Source organism: Sorex araneus, chromosome 5, assembly GCF_027595985.1.
Source record: "Sorex araneus isolate mSorAra2 chromosome 5, mSorAra2.pri, whole genome shotgun sequence".
NCBI lineage: Eukaryota > Metazoa > Chordata > Mammalia > Eulipotyphla > Soricidae > Sorex > Sorex araneus.
This window is the reverse complement of record NC_073306.1, coordinates 111,504,086-111,516,824: the sequence shown is the minus strand read 5'-3', so window position 1 is coordinate 111,516,824 and position 12,739 is coordinate 111,504,086. Positions and strand designations below refer to the sequence as shown.

The 12,739-nt window shown below is 59.9% G+C and overlaps 1 protein-coding gene across 1 annotated transcript in view; it reads right to left on the bottom strand.

The window, feature by feature from the left end:
* The window catches only part of KCNK5 (potassium two pore domain channel subfamily K member 5), a 31,178-nt gene extending 18,763 nt beyond the window's left edge, over positions 1-12,415 (bottom strand). The window contains exon 1 of the mRNA XM_004619332.2: positions 12,026-12,415. Coding sequence (XP_004619389.1) covers positions 12,026-12,211 — 186 coding nt within the window. The 5' untranslated portion in view covers positions 12,212-12,415. The remainder of the gene's footprint in view (positions 1-12,025) is intronic.
* Positions 12,416-12,739: the final 324 nt, after the last annotated feature.

The following is a 12,739-nucleotide window of genomic DNA, read 5'->3' as shown; positions in this document are numbered from 1 at the left end:
GGTCTTGCATCTGTTCTGAGACTCAGTTGTGGGTCTCGAGCTGGCCGAGAGCTGGGGGCGGGGCGGGAACCTCGCTTCTTTTGCAGTGGAGGCAGGTGGCGCCTTAGAGCAAGTGAGCGGCCCGAAGCCCCAGCCCTGAGGTGAGCCAGCCGAGGTGCGCCGCCGCCTCTTCTTCCCCTTCAACCCCCTCGGCACCCTTGGGCTCTCTCTGCTGTGGCTGGTGTCTCGGGCCTGGAGGTGGCCCCGCCAGCTCTGCTAGTGCTGGAGCAGGAGAGGTGGATCCGTGCCCCTGCCCCCCGCCAGGCTCCGTGGTGCTGGAAGTGGGGGTGTCCCAGCAGTGCCGGGGACCGTGTGGTGGGCTTCTGCGTGCATTGAGCCTCTTTCCGCTGGCTTCATCCTGCCAGGGCCCTCACTGCAGGGTCTGAGGGCCAAGAGTACAGAGACCCAGCCGTGGGCCGCCCCTTTGTGGGCTGTGGGCATCCTGTCTGCTTGTGCCCACATCCTGTCAGCAGCTGTCACCGATCCACACTTGGGACATTTGTGCCCCGGCCTGGTTCCGCCCGGCTCAGTCGGACTCTGGAGGGAGGGAGGAGCTTTGGTCCTGCTCCTGGGGTGCAGGGGGCCGACTGACACCCTGGTGAGATACAACCATTTCCACAACCTTTCTTTCACTCAAGTATGTATATATTTTTTAATAACACCATCAGGCACTAAGTTGTAACAAGCCATATAAGACGAAGTGTTTTGTGCGCGCTAAGGGGCCCGCCTTGGGGGCAGTTGGGAGAATGGGGACAGTGGTGGACAGGTCACTCTGCTGGTGAGACTGAAGGCCTGTAACAACTTTATCAGAAAAATGTATAACCCACAGGCTTCAAATAAAGTAGCAACGACAAAGAGGTGAGGCTCCGGCAGCGTCCCCGACGTGCCATTGTGCAACAGTGCCTGGCCCTGGGCCTGCCTTGCCACAGAGGCAGATGCAGTCACCAGCAGGTGAGTGACCGCAGGGCCACCTCCCTCTGCCACCACCCCCAATGGCAATCCACTTTATCAGTGGACCTGGACCTCGGGAGGAGGCAGGGCTGCCCGGGCCTCTCCACCCTCGTGTGCGCTGAGGCCGTGGAGGTCACGGGCAGGGGTCCAGAGAGAGGCGAGGCCAGCGAGAGGAGCCCACCTCTCCCCAGCTGCCCCCAATGACAGAAGCCCCGGGGTCATATCAAGGGAACCCCGACTGCCCGGCAGCCGCCAGGTGGCCCAGGAGGACGAGTGCCAACCCCCGTCCCACCTGCCCCCTGGGCTTCCCAACGGCCCTAACTGCCCCGCTGAGTCTGAACTGCTCCTTGATTGTGCCTTATTGTCCTGTGGGCGCAGCAACCTTGGGAAAGTTACATAACCTCCCGAGCCTGAGCCTTGGCTCCAGAACAATAAAGGGAGGCCGGTCAGATAACCACTAAGCACCCTTCCAGCCTCCCAGTTTATGGGGCACCAGCAGCTGAGGTGTCCAGAGCCCGATTCTCCTCCTCCGCCAGCCAGCCCTGCCTGCAAGGCTAGTACCTCACCCTCCGCCTGGAGCAAGCAGCCAAAGAACAGCTCCTGGGGCGCAGGCCTTGTGCGGGCAGGGCCCCGGACGGGGAGGGGCCGCACATCATTCCACTCCAGGCTCCGGATGGGCCAGGGATGTACGTGTGGGTGGGGGGGGGGGGCGAGGGGGAACAAACCAAACAAGAGAAAAACAAAACCGAGCCTTTCAATTTCAGACTTTTATCTCATCTCCCCAAAAACAAGATCCTGGTTAGTGGAGGAGGAAGCTGGCACTCAGCACAGGATGGGGTGCTGGGCGGCTGGGGAAGCTGGCGGCCACAGGGCGCTCGCCAGAGTGAGTGGGGGCACGCCTCGGTCTCTCCCACTTTCAAAGAGCTGCTCCTGCTTGTGCAGTGCCGGGCGTCCGACTCGGGCCTCCCTCTTGTCGGGAAGTGCGCCTCTACCGAGCGGCGTCTCAGACCCAGGCCTCGGCCTGAAGGTGGTTCCAGGGACGGGGATGAAGCTCTGGCCTCACCCACAGCGCCACAGAGCAAACGGGATAGAAGGCGAGCTGACAGAGCTCGGCCTGGACATGGGCAGGCTGCGGTGAACCTCCGCTGGGCTTCCGCACAGTCCCCAGCACAGCCTTGAGCTCAGTTTTCTGATCTGGCAAATGGGAGCAAGTGTGGCCCCCTGACCCATGATGAAGGCGTCTGCAGACTCAGGTGAGGGCCAGGGCAGGGGAAGTGTGCACTGCTGCAAGCTTCCCTGAAGTGCCCCAGATGCTGCTGGCACCACCTGCCCACCCCCCGCCCTCTGCGGGCCAGTCCAAGTGGCAGTGAGGGTGGGCGGGTAAGGCAGGGCCCCGACCCCCAGCGGAGGTCATGCTCAGATGCCTCTTCCTGCGACAGCTCAGCCCTCCTGCTCCTCCTCAGAAGGCTCTGAAGATCAAACGGCACTTTCCAGAGGAAGGGGCAGGGGGGTGCCTCCGTCCACCCCAGCACGTCCACTTGCCCTCTCAGTTTCCGTGTACGTGGTCAGGAGACAGTCCCCGAAAGGCAGGGCTGGGGCTCCTTCTCCGGGGCACGCAGCCCCTGCTCGACAAAGCCCATACAGGGTGTCTGCTCCCTCTTGGGAGCAGGGGCCGCACACGGCCCTGCTGCATGCAGCCTCCACTGGCTGGGGCGGGGTCTCCTCCAGGTGGAAGAGTTCGGAGCAAGAGTGAAGGGGACAGCTCCAGCAGTGAGGGGCCTGGGGAGGGAGGGCGGCCAACGCTGCGAGCTCAGCCAGGGGAGAGATGACCATGAGGCAGTCCACAGGCCGACTGGGAGCTGGTTCCACAGGCCTGGAGGGTTTTTTTTTTTTAGTTTTTTTTAAATTGACTCACTGTGACTGGAGCGATAGCACAGTGGGTAAGGCTTTTGCCTTGCACGCAGCCAGCCCAGGTTCAATTCTTCCATCCCTCTCGGAGAGCCCAGCAAGCTACCGAAAGTATCCCATCCGCACGGCAGAGCCTGGCAAGCTACCCATGGCATATTCGATATGCCAAAAACAGTAACAAGTCTCACAATAGAGATGTTACTGGTGCCCGCTTGAGCAAATCGATGAGCAATGGGATGACAGTGACACAGCACTACGCTGTGAGACAGACCCTCACAAAGCTGTTCAGTCATACAGTGTCCCAGCACCTTCCCTCCACCAGGGCCCATCTCCCAGCACCAGGGTCCCCAGGGTCCCGCCCATCATCCCCACCCCCACCTGCCTAAAGTGGCAAGGGATACAGGGGGAGGCAGGACAGTCCCCTGGGCCACTGGGGCCACCAGAAACAGCCAGGAGCAGGACGGGCAGCAGTTCTTTCAGGGTCCAAACAGCCTTTCAGGAACCTCTCAGGATTCGGGACACCCTTTCTGGATTCAAATTCAATTCCGGTTGGAGCCTAGGCCTGGGGTGAGTCCTTTGTGACCAGACACATCCTCGCAGCCCTCGGACCCCAGACCTCACAGACAAGGCGGGCACGGCCGGTGGTGCGTCGAAACCTAGCCTCTCTCGGTGGGCTTTCTTCCTGGGCTTGCCCAGGGGGGCCGGGGTGGGAGTGCAGCCGCCTGCCCACACAGGGCAATCCTGTGCCCCTCTGATGGATGGAAGCACAGGGACTCCTGCAAGGGGCGACTGTGCTGGTCTCGGCACACACCAGACAGGGCGAGGGGCAGGACCGGGCCGGGGCCGGGGCAGAATCAGCCCTGCCCTGCAGCAAGGCGGCATTAACACCAAGCCACATGTGCTGTGTTCCCGAGACGCACCTGCCATGCGGGGACCACCGGTGAACACAACGACCTCTGCAGGGGGCCGGGAGGGCACGCCTGGCGCTGTGCCCAGGGTGGAGCCAGGGTCGGCACAGGCAGAGTGAGCGCCTTCAGTACCTAAGTCTAACTTCAGAGAGAAAGACGGGCCCAGGCGCTGCCCGAGGCCCTGCTGTCCTGCTCCTGCGTCACCTGCATTCTCCCGTAAGCTGTGGGCGTCCTGCCTTCTGCGCGGGGCCGTGTGGCGGGCTCTCTCCAGAGAGCCGTGTTCTCGAGCGTAGTACTTTCTCCTGCCCCTTCCTCAAAACTGCCACATAAAATCGGTTAAGACTTTTAAAAGAACCGCAGGCCGGGATGGGATAGGACAGCGGGGAGGGCGCTTGCCTCGCATGTGACCAGTCCAGGTTCGATCCTCGGCATCCCATATGCCCCCCGAGCCCTGCCCGGACTCCTGGGTGCAGAGCTGGGAGTGATCCACGAACACTGCTGGTGTGGGCCCCAAACCAAAAGCCCCCCCAGAAAGATCTGTGCCTCACACAGCACCCAGACACTCCTCCCAGCTACGCACTGGCCGTCCAGACCCAAGGAGGGGCGCGACCATAGGGCCCGGGTGCTCCCCACCTCGCAGATGTGGCGGGTCCTAGAACACCACGGGAGGCACACAACCCTGCCCAGAGAGTTCAGCGGGAAACCCAAACATTTCGATGGGAGAGAGGAAAACTAGAATGCACACTTCAAGGCCGACCAGAGAGTTTCCCGGAGCCTTCAGAGGGGTTTGGAAAAGGGGGTGGACCTGAGCCAGGCGGGCACAGCTCGCCCCAATCTATCTGCACGACAGTCTAGGGTGGATGCCTGTCTGGCCATGCGGCCGAGGGCTCTACAGGGGGCAGCCAGGACAGAGCCAATGGCCCCAGACGACAGACCTTCCATCTTCTGACGTGTCGTTAACAAGTGGGGCCACAGAGCAACTCGACCAGGAATGGCGAGCATGGGTGAGCCTCATCCGGGGAATAGACCACCCCCCTTCGCAAGCTGGGGCGCAACTGAGACCCAGAGCCACTTACAGGTATTAGATTTGACATCGCTGGACTGGAGAGAGGGGTAATCTATTACCCCATTCCACAGGTAAGTAGACTGACATGTGAAATTCACTTGAGTAAGCACCTAAGGCTCTGAAGATGAACAAGTCCTGCCTGGCCCTTTCCCACTTCTCGCTGAGCCTATGCTGCTGGGGGTACGGAGGTGAGCATTTCCGGACAGCAGCGCGGCCTCATAGAACAGAATGGTCCAAGAGCAGGAGCCTTGGGTTCAAATCCCTGCTGACCGGGAGCCTCAAGGAGCCCATTTTCCCTCCGGTGCATTCAGAGGCTCCAGAGTGAAAACCATTCCCAGCTGGGCTGGGGAGAGGAGTGAACCCAAAGGTCCCATCCCAGCCCTGGGCAGGCAGCACGAACACACACAGCCTCTCTCCCATGACCCTTCTTTCAATTCAAAAGCCAACCACCGGGGCCAAAGTGATAGTACAGCAGGGGAGGGGGGCGAGGGCCTGGGTTCCGTCCCTGGTACCATTACGGTCCCCCAGCCCACCTGGACTGATCCCTAAGCCCAGAGCCTGGAGTAAGTCCTGAGCGCTGCTGGGTGTGGGCCCCCTCCCGCACCCAAACCCAAGAGCTGACCACCTTTCAGAGGTGCACACCCAAGAAACACCCACCTCGGACAACCAGGTATGGGCTGCAACCTTCCAAAAGGGAGGACGGGGCTGGGGCTGTTTTGTTCGGAGCTAGAACCCTGCTGGCCCAGGGGTTCCCCCCGCCTGAGAAACAGGGATTAAGCCCCGAAAGCCCCTGACCCTGGTCCATGTCTCCGGGCCCTGCCATCTGCAGCTCGTCACTCAACACTTGCGTCCACATTTCCCACATGTCACCACTGCAGCCCCGTCTCGCCCCCAGCTCCAGAGTTCCCAGGACTCCTGGCCTCTGGCTGACGTCTCAGCATCAACGAAACCAAGCAGCAGAGAGGCCCCCTGCGCGCCCCAGGAAGCTTTACCCAGGTCTCTGAGGTTTGGGGAGCCACTCACCTCCCAGCCCCAAAGCCCAGAAGCTCAGGATTCGGCAGGCATTAGAGCTGAGCGCACCACCCCCAGCTGACACAGGGAGGGAAGGGGGGAGGGCTGCGAGCTGTGTGGCCTTGGGTGGAAAAACCCACACTTCTCATCACAAGGAGAAAGGGAGGAGGCACTCTTATCAGAACACCCATGGGGTGAAGGGATCAGCCCACAGAAATGCCGTTGTTCATTTCGAGAATATTCTACTGCTTTGAAGTTGCAATGGGCCACAAAGCAAGAGGGAAACTTTCTAAAATGCTGAAAATTGCAAACACCTGGGGAGTTCAAATTCCTTGACTAAACCCAGAAGGGCTTAGTCATCTGACCCTCACCTTGGCTGTGGCTGCCTTCCTAGGGGCCTCGGGCCAGAAAGAGCCACCATCTGCAGCCCCCAAACCCTCCCCAAACACGCCTGCTCACGCTTGTCTCTTCCCAGAAGCGGGACTGCAAGACCCTACAGAACTTCCTTCTCTGACTTTTGGAGGAAACCTGACACTTGTCCACAGTGGTTGCACCATTTACACAAGACAAATTACTGGAGTGGTTCCTACAGCAGAGAATGTAGAGAAATCAGAGAGAAAAAAAAAAAAAAAAAACAGCCGTTATCAGGAGCCCCAAAGAGAGGAAAGGGAAGTTGTTTAATGAGTTTTGCAAGATGAAAAAGTTCTAGAGATCAGTTTTACCACAATGTGACTCAAAGCCACTGAACTTCTTGCTTACAGTTAATAAAATGTTGAAACATCACATGGTCTGTTTACTAAATAAATAAATAAATCAGGAAGCATATAGGGACAGGACAGAGTTAAGGCACATGTCAGCTACATGGCCCCAGTGCCCCACAGTTCCCCAAGCATGGCCCAGTGCAGCCCTGGAGCCACCCCCCAACCCCCTGGAGGCCCCGAGCACTGCTGGGGTGGCCCTGGTCATCCCAGGCACATTAAGGCCTCAAGACACCACATTCTCAGGCCTTCTCAGCCAAGACACCCTGCTGCCGAGAGGACTCCCCAATTCTTTTTTTATGAATTAAACAAAGATATTCATGGCTTGGTGGTGCCTGGCATACGTGAGCCTTTCCATCGGATTTCCGGAGTACCATCCAAGGGTGCTGATCTTTCTGTTCCGCCACTAAGGCGAGTGTGACACTTAGCACCACCCAGCAACAGCACCAGCCATGAGACCCTTAGGGAGGGGGACACTAAAATTCGGGTGACATCTCTCCTGCCACTTTTGTGCCTAGAGGGGCCTGGAAGGAGACAGCGGCACCCACCCCTCATGATGAGCACATCCCGAGCACCAACTGCCAGGGCCTCCCGTGACTGAGGGCGCTCAGGAACAGGTTTACGTTCCTGCCACTGGGGAGGCAGGTAGCACCTGATTCCAGGAATACTAGGGCACCCACTGAGCTCTCCAGGGAGATCGCCGGGACCTTCTCCACACCCCCCTCAAAAGGAACAGGAAAAAGAGGTAGCCCCAGCTCCCCCTGGCCCCTCACCACGCATTCTGGGGTCCCCACTTCTCCAGGAGCACCTAGCCACGGACACGGGTGTCCAGGGGGGCCCATCTCAGACAGAGCTCCTCTCCTTCCCCCAGCCTCGAGCGTCCTGGCCCCTCCCTCCCTCAGCACACACGTCAGACCCGCAGCAGAGAGCCAAGTCCGAGATGAAAGCCTTTGGCCGGAGGTCAGAAGCAGTGAAGCGCAGCATCCAGAACTGGGGGTTGTGTTTCTTTCCAACACTAGAAGCGAAATAAGGCCCCAGCCCCAGGAAAGTCCTCAGAAGCAACAACCATCACCTCCCTGGCCCCTCTACGGCACCCCCCCCCCCCCCCCCCCGCTCCCACGAGGACCTTTCAACGCCAGCTCATTGCTCTCCTCCCGGTCTCTCTCTTCCCGTTTCATCTGCAGCTCTCAAGTGCTCCAGTAAAACTCTCAAATGACTTGATGAAAATTCACTTTCACAGCTCAAACTCTCAACTGGATCAGTTAACAAAGGTGGGTTTGTGCGCTTGAGAATTTATGGGGGGGGGGAGCAGGAGCGGCCCTCAGCTCTGAACGAAACATAAAAAAGAAACCGTGAAGAAGGGTCTCTCTCTCTCTCTCTCTCTCTCTCTCTCTCTCTCTCTCTCTCTCTCTCTCTCTCTCTCTCTCTCTCTCTCTCTCCTCTGAGCAAAACATAAATAAGAGAAGAAACCGTGAAGAAGGGACTAGGACACTCTCTCTCTCTCTCTCTCTCTCTCTCTCTGAGCTCACTTCGCACATGTGCAGCCCTGGACGGTGGGTTCGAGTCTGGAGGGATGGTGGAGACCGCTGCCCCGTCCCGATTATCAAAAGCTCTATTGTGCGGCCTCCTCTCCTCACAAAGGCCGCTAAGTGCGCCAGGGCGCTTTACAGCTTCAACCAGGCTCATAACAAGAGGTTTTTCATGCCAACCCTCGATTCTCCAGAAAACTCCATTAACAAGCCCCATTCGCAGATGTAACTTTACCCGCTAAATCCACAGCGATATTCCTCAAAATCCAGGAGGGATGATTGGTATTGGCAGGAGCCTCAAGATTGGAATATGCCTTGCTGCTCTAAGGCTGCAGCCCGCACGGGAGCCATCGGAGCATCCAGGAAATAAAAGGAGGAGACCCCTGCCCGCAATCAAACAGCCAAACTCTGGTTAGGGAAGTGGTTTGGAGCTTAGGAGGAAGGAGGCCAGCAGAATGCAAGAGTCTGAGCCACTCTGAGAGCCTGAGAACCCCATTAGGAATGGTGGGTGCAAGGGACAGTCAGGGTCTCAGAAAGCCACAGCCTGAAACCTGCAGTCTCCACGGCGAGGAGAGCTCCCTGCCCCCTGCGAGGGGCTTCTGTCCCCTTTTCCTACCTGCTAAGCTCTCCAATTCTAAGACCCCTCTTGGGCCTGGGAAGAATCGCCTTGAACCTTCAGGCTGGGCCTGGGCCTCCTTCTGAAAATCTGTGTTTTAGTTTTAATTTTTCAGTGTTTTGTTTCTGATTTTTGTTTTGGGACCATACAGGGCAATGCTCGGGGATTACTCTTGGCTCTGCACTCAGGAATTACTCCCTGTGGTGCTCAGGAAGACCGTACAGTATGCCAGGAATTGAACCCGGTCAGCCACAGGCAAGGCAAGCACCCCAGCTGCTGTATTACCTCTAACTCTGTTGTGTTTTTGGAGGGTGGGTCAGGAGTGACCCCTGGCATGCCAGGACTCTGACCAAGCTCCAAGCAAGCTGCCTCACCATCTCCTATCTCTCCAGCCCCACCTCCACGTTCTATTTATTTAGGAGGTTCCACCCAGAGGTGCTCAGGGGACCCTATGCAGAGCCAGGGATTGAATCTGGGTTCGCCACGAACAAGGCAAGTGCCTTAGCCCCATACTTCTCTTCAGCACGACCTCTAGATTTTAATGTCTGTTCACCCTCTTCCCGGCAGCCCACCGGAGCAGTCTGTTGAACTCGTCACCCTCCTCCCTGCATGGCAGCCAGGCCCCACCCTATACGGCGCCTGGCACACAGTGGGCACCTGATACAAACATGCCTGTGCCGTAGACTTTGGAACACAGCACACGGTAATCTGAAGCCCGACCCTTACTGTAGGATCTTGGACAAGCTCTAAGCTGTCATTTTTTTTTTTTTGGAGGGGGGGGCTCACTGCTCTCACATCCGTAAAAAGGGGTGTCCAGATTCAACAAAAAGAAGACGGCAGCTATAAAGTGCTTATTCAGAGCTCCGGGCCATGGGAAACTCAGACCCTTCCTGTTTATGGTCACTGCACAACGGAGGTGAAGGTTGAGATGGGTTCACCCCTCCTCACCCCGTCCCTCTGCCTTTTGGGGTGGGGTGACGCAGTCTGCTGCATTCTCAGTGACCAGGAGGTGACGGGCTAGCCAGGCGCAACACAGGAGCAGTCTGTTCTAGGGGAAACAGAAAATAGAATTTCCCAGCAGACAGAGTCCAGCTGAACCAATTTCCTAAGTCACTTACAACAGACCATTCAACAACTTCACATGCCCCAGAGGGGGGGCAAGGGTGGCAAGGGAGGTGGCTTGGGAGACAGCCCAGCTCAGCCGCCTGCTAACCTAGGGGACTAGGGACTACCTGAGTACCTGAAATCCCAGAAGAGCCCCTACCAAGGTGACCTGGTCATTGCATGCTCAGCCACAGCAGCGGGGCCCAGAGGAAGCCCAGGTGCACCATGGCCAGCGCCATCATTCCTCGGCTCCCCACACTTAACTGCAGTTCAGACCCTCATTTTGCACAGGAGACAAAAGGAATCGTAATGAGGCAGGGGCCAAGACAGAAGACTAAAGTCTCTCTCCTGCAGTGGGGGTCGCCCCCCAGCCTCCTCCCCAGGTCTAGGCGGCAGCCCCCAACACCTGGAAGGGCAAGCTGCAGGGCAAGGGTTCAAGACAGTTGGGCAGGGAGGAAGGAGAGCGAGTATGGCTTTGGAGAGTAGGGTCCCAGCAGCCCGGCTTCAAGCGTAGCCAGAGAGAGGAAGCACCTGACAACCGGGGCGGCTTCCAGAGCCAGGCAAGGTGTGTGGGCTTTCTCAGGCATGGGAAGGCCAGGGGAAACCCCAACCCCTGGCTAGTCCCTCCTTCCCAACCACCCCTCACAGCCGACCAGCCCCCACCCCAGGAATTCAAGGGCAGGGGCTCCCTTCGGGTTACAAAAGGTGATTTGGAATCTGAAAAAATGCGGAACCTCAGGTGGAAACGGCTCCGGGCTCCCGCAAGGCCGAGAGGGTGATGGCGGGAGCTGTGGGGCTCCCTTCCCTCCACCCAAGTTCCCAGCCAGCAGGGCAAGGCAGCTTTCTGCAGCCGGCCAGAGGCGCTGACCCAAGGCGCCCGCTGCTATTTGGGTTTTTCCTCTGAAGCGAGAGGACGGGACAAACCTGGCTGGAGAGGGTTGGGCAGTATTTGTGGCAGAGCGGGGGGGGGGGGGGGGGGGGGGGGGGGGGGGGGCGCAGATCGGCTGATGCACACATCTTTTTTTCTAGAAGTTACCTGCCTGTCTTTTTTTTCAGGGGGAGGCAGGGTGGCAGAGGGCAAATCATGGATGAACCCAACAACAGGCTCCTTGGCACAGACCTCTAAAGAAAGAGGTCGTGGGTCCAGAGCTGCCCCCCCTCTCCCCACCCCTTTCCCTTCAACTCCTGTTTTGAAGTTTATTTTCCCACATTCAGCCTTGAATTCTTTCCTTCCTTCCCCTGCCACGGCGTGGAGGAGCAGGGGAAACACTTCGAGAGCAGCCGATTCTTTATCATCCCGGCAGCCTCTTCCCCTGCAAACAAAGCCCCTCGGCCCACAAACAAGTCCTCTAGAGAGCAATTGTTTCCTCAAGGGAAACTATAAAGTGACCCCCCACACACACAGGGCAGAGACGCGCAGCCTCTAACTGCCGCCAGTCCTCAGCTCAGGTACCTGTGCAGGAGGAAAGGCGTCTGTGTGGTACCTGGGATGCAACCCGGGTCTCCTCCAAGCAGGGCGGTCCACAGGCGCCAAGAAGCGCCATAAATTAGATACCCCACTGCTGTCCAGAAAGAAACTCCCCCACCCGCGAGGGCAAGACTCCCATGCTCGTCTCCGAGTGCCCATCCAATGAAGGACGAGAAGGGGGTGCTGGCCGACGCTCTTAGGCTGCCCAGTGCTCTCCATCGTCCGGCTGCCCGTGGCAGCAAGGGTAAAGGACTCCCTCCCACCCACATCAGCCCTGGGGGAAACTGAGGCTGGCCTACAGACGGTCTTGAGGGCGGAAGCTGGGGAGAGCTGCTGTAGGTGAAGCGGCACTCGGCCCACCTAGCTGGCATCTTTCTCCAAGAAACAACCTCGCGTCCGTGAAAAGTGCAGAACGCGCCGGGGCTCACGGGGCTGCGGGGCAAGAGCCGGAGCCCCCCGGGAGGGAGGCCACCGGGGCCCGTGGCGAGAGGTGGACGGTGCTTGCCGAGGCTGGGCGGAGGCCCCCCCCGGAGCGGTGCAAGGCTCCAGGCAGGTCGGTCAGCAGTGCCACTCCCAGGGTCGATGCCCGGACAGACGCCCGCGCGCTGCCCCGGACTCCGTCCCCGCCGCCCGGCCCGCGCCCGCCCCGCCCGCGCCCCGCGCTCACCTCCAGGATCCGGTCCAGGCCGTCCTGGCCCAGGCACGGGAACTCCCGGAGCAGATGCAGCCTCTGCGTGTAGTACTTCTTCTTGGCCTCCTTCCAGTGCGGCTCCTCCAGCACCTCGAAGATCGCCGCCCCGATGGCCAGGTAGAAGATGATGGCCGAGGTGAGCAGCGGGCCGCGGTCCACCATGGCTCCGAGCCTCCCGGCCGCGGCGCGCAGCCCCTGCCAACAGCTGTTTGAATTTGGAGCTCCGCATGCGCAGTGGCCCCGCCACCCACTCGCTACCGGGGCCCGGGGCGCGGGTCTGCGCGGGGCACGTGCGCGTGGGCAGGCCGGCCGGGAGGGGTGGGCGGGGCCGGGCGGCGGCGGGGGGACTCGGAGCCGCGGACACGTGCGCCGCGCCTGCCCGCTCCGCCAGTGCGCGCCGCGCCGCCCGGCCGCGCCTTTAACCCGCGCCGGACCCTCGGGGCGGAGCCCGAGCTGCCACGCCCCCGCCCGCCCCGCGGCCCCGCCCCGCCCACGAGGCCACGCCCCCGCCCGGTCCAGCGCACGCGGTGAGCCCCCGCGCCTGGCGAGGCCGCTGCGCTTCCCAGGGCCGCCGCCAGGGGGCGCCGCAGGAGGCGGTGGGCTCGGCTCTCAGCGCGGGGCTGTGGACCCCGCAGCAGGGGCGCCCACCTGGGGACAAGGTCGGGAACCTCTTCCGTAGCTCTTCTCACT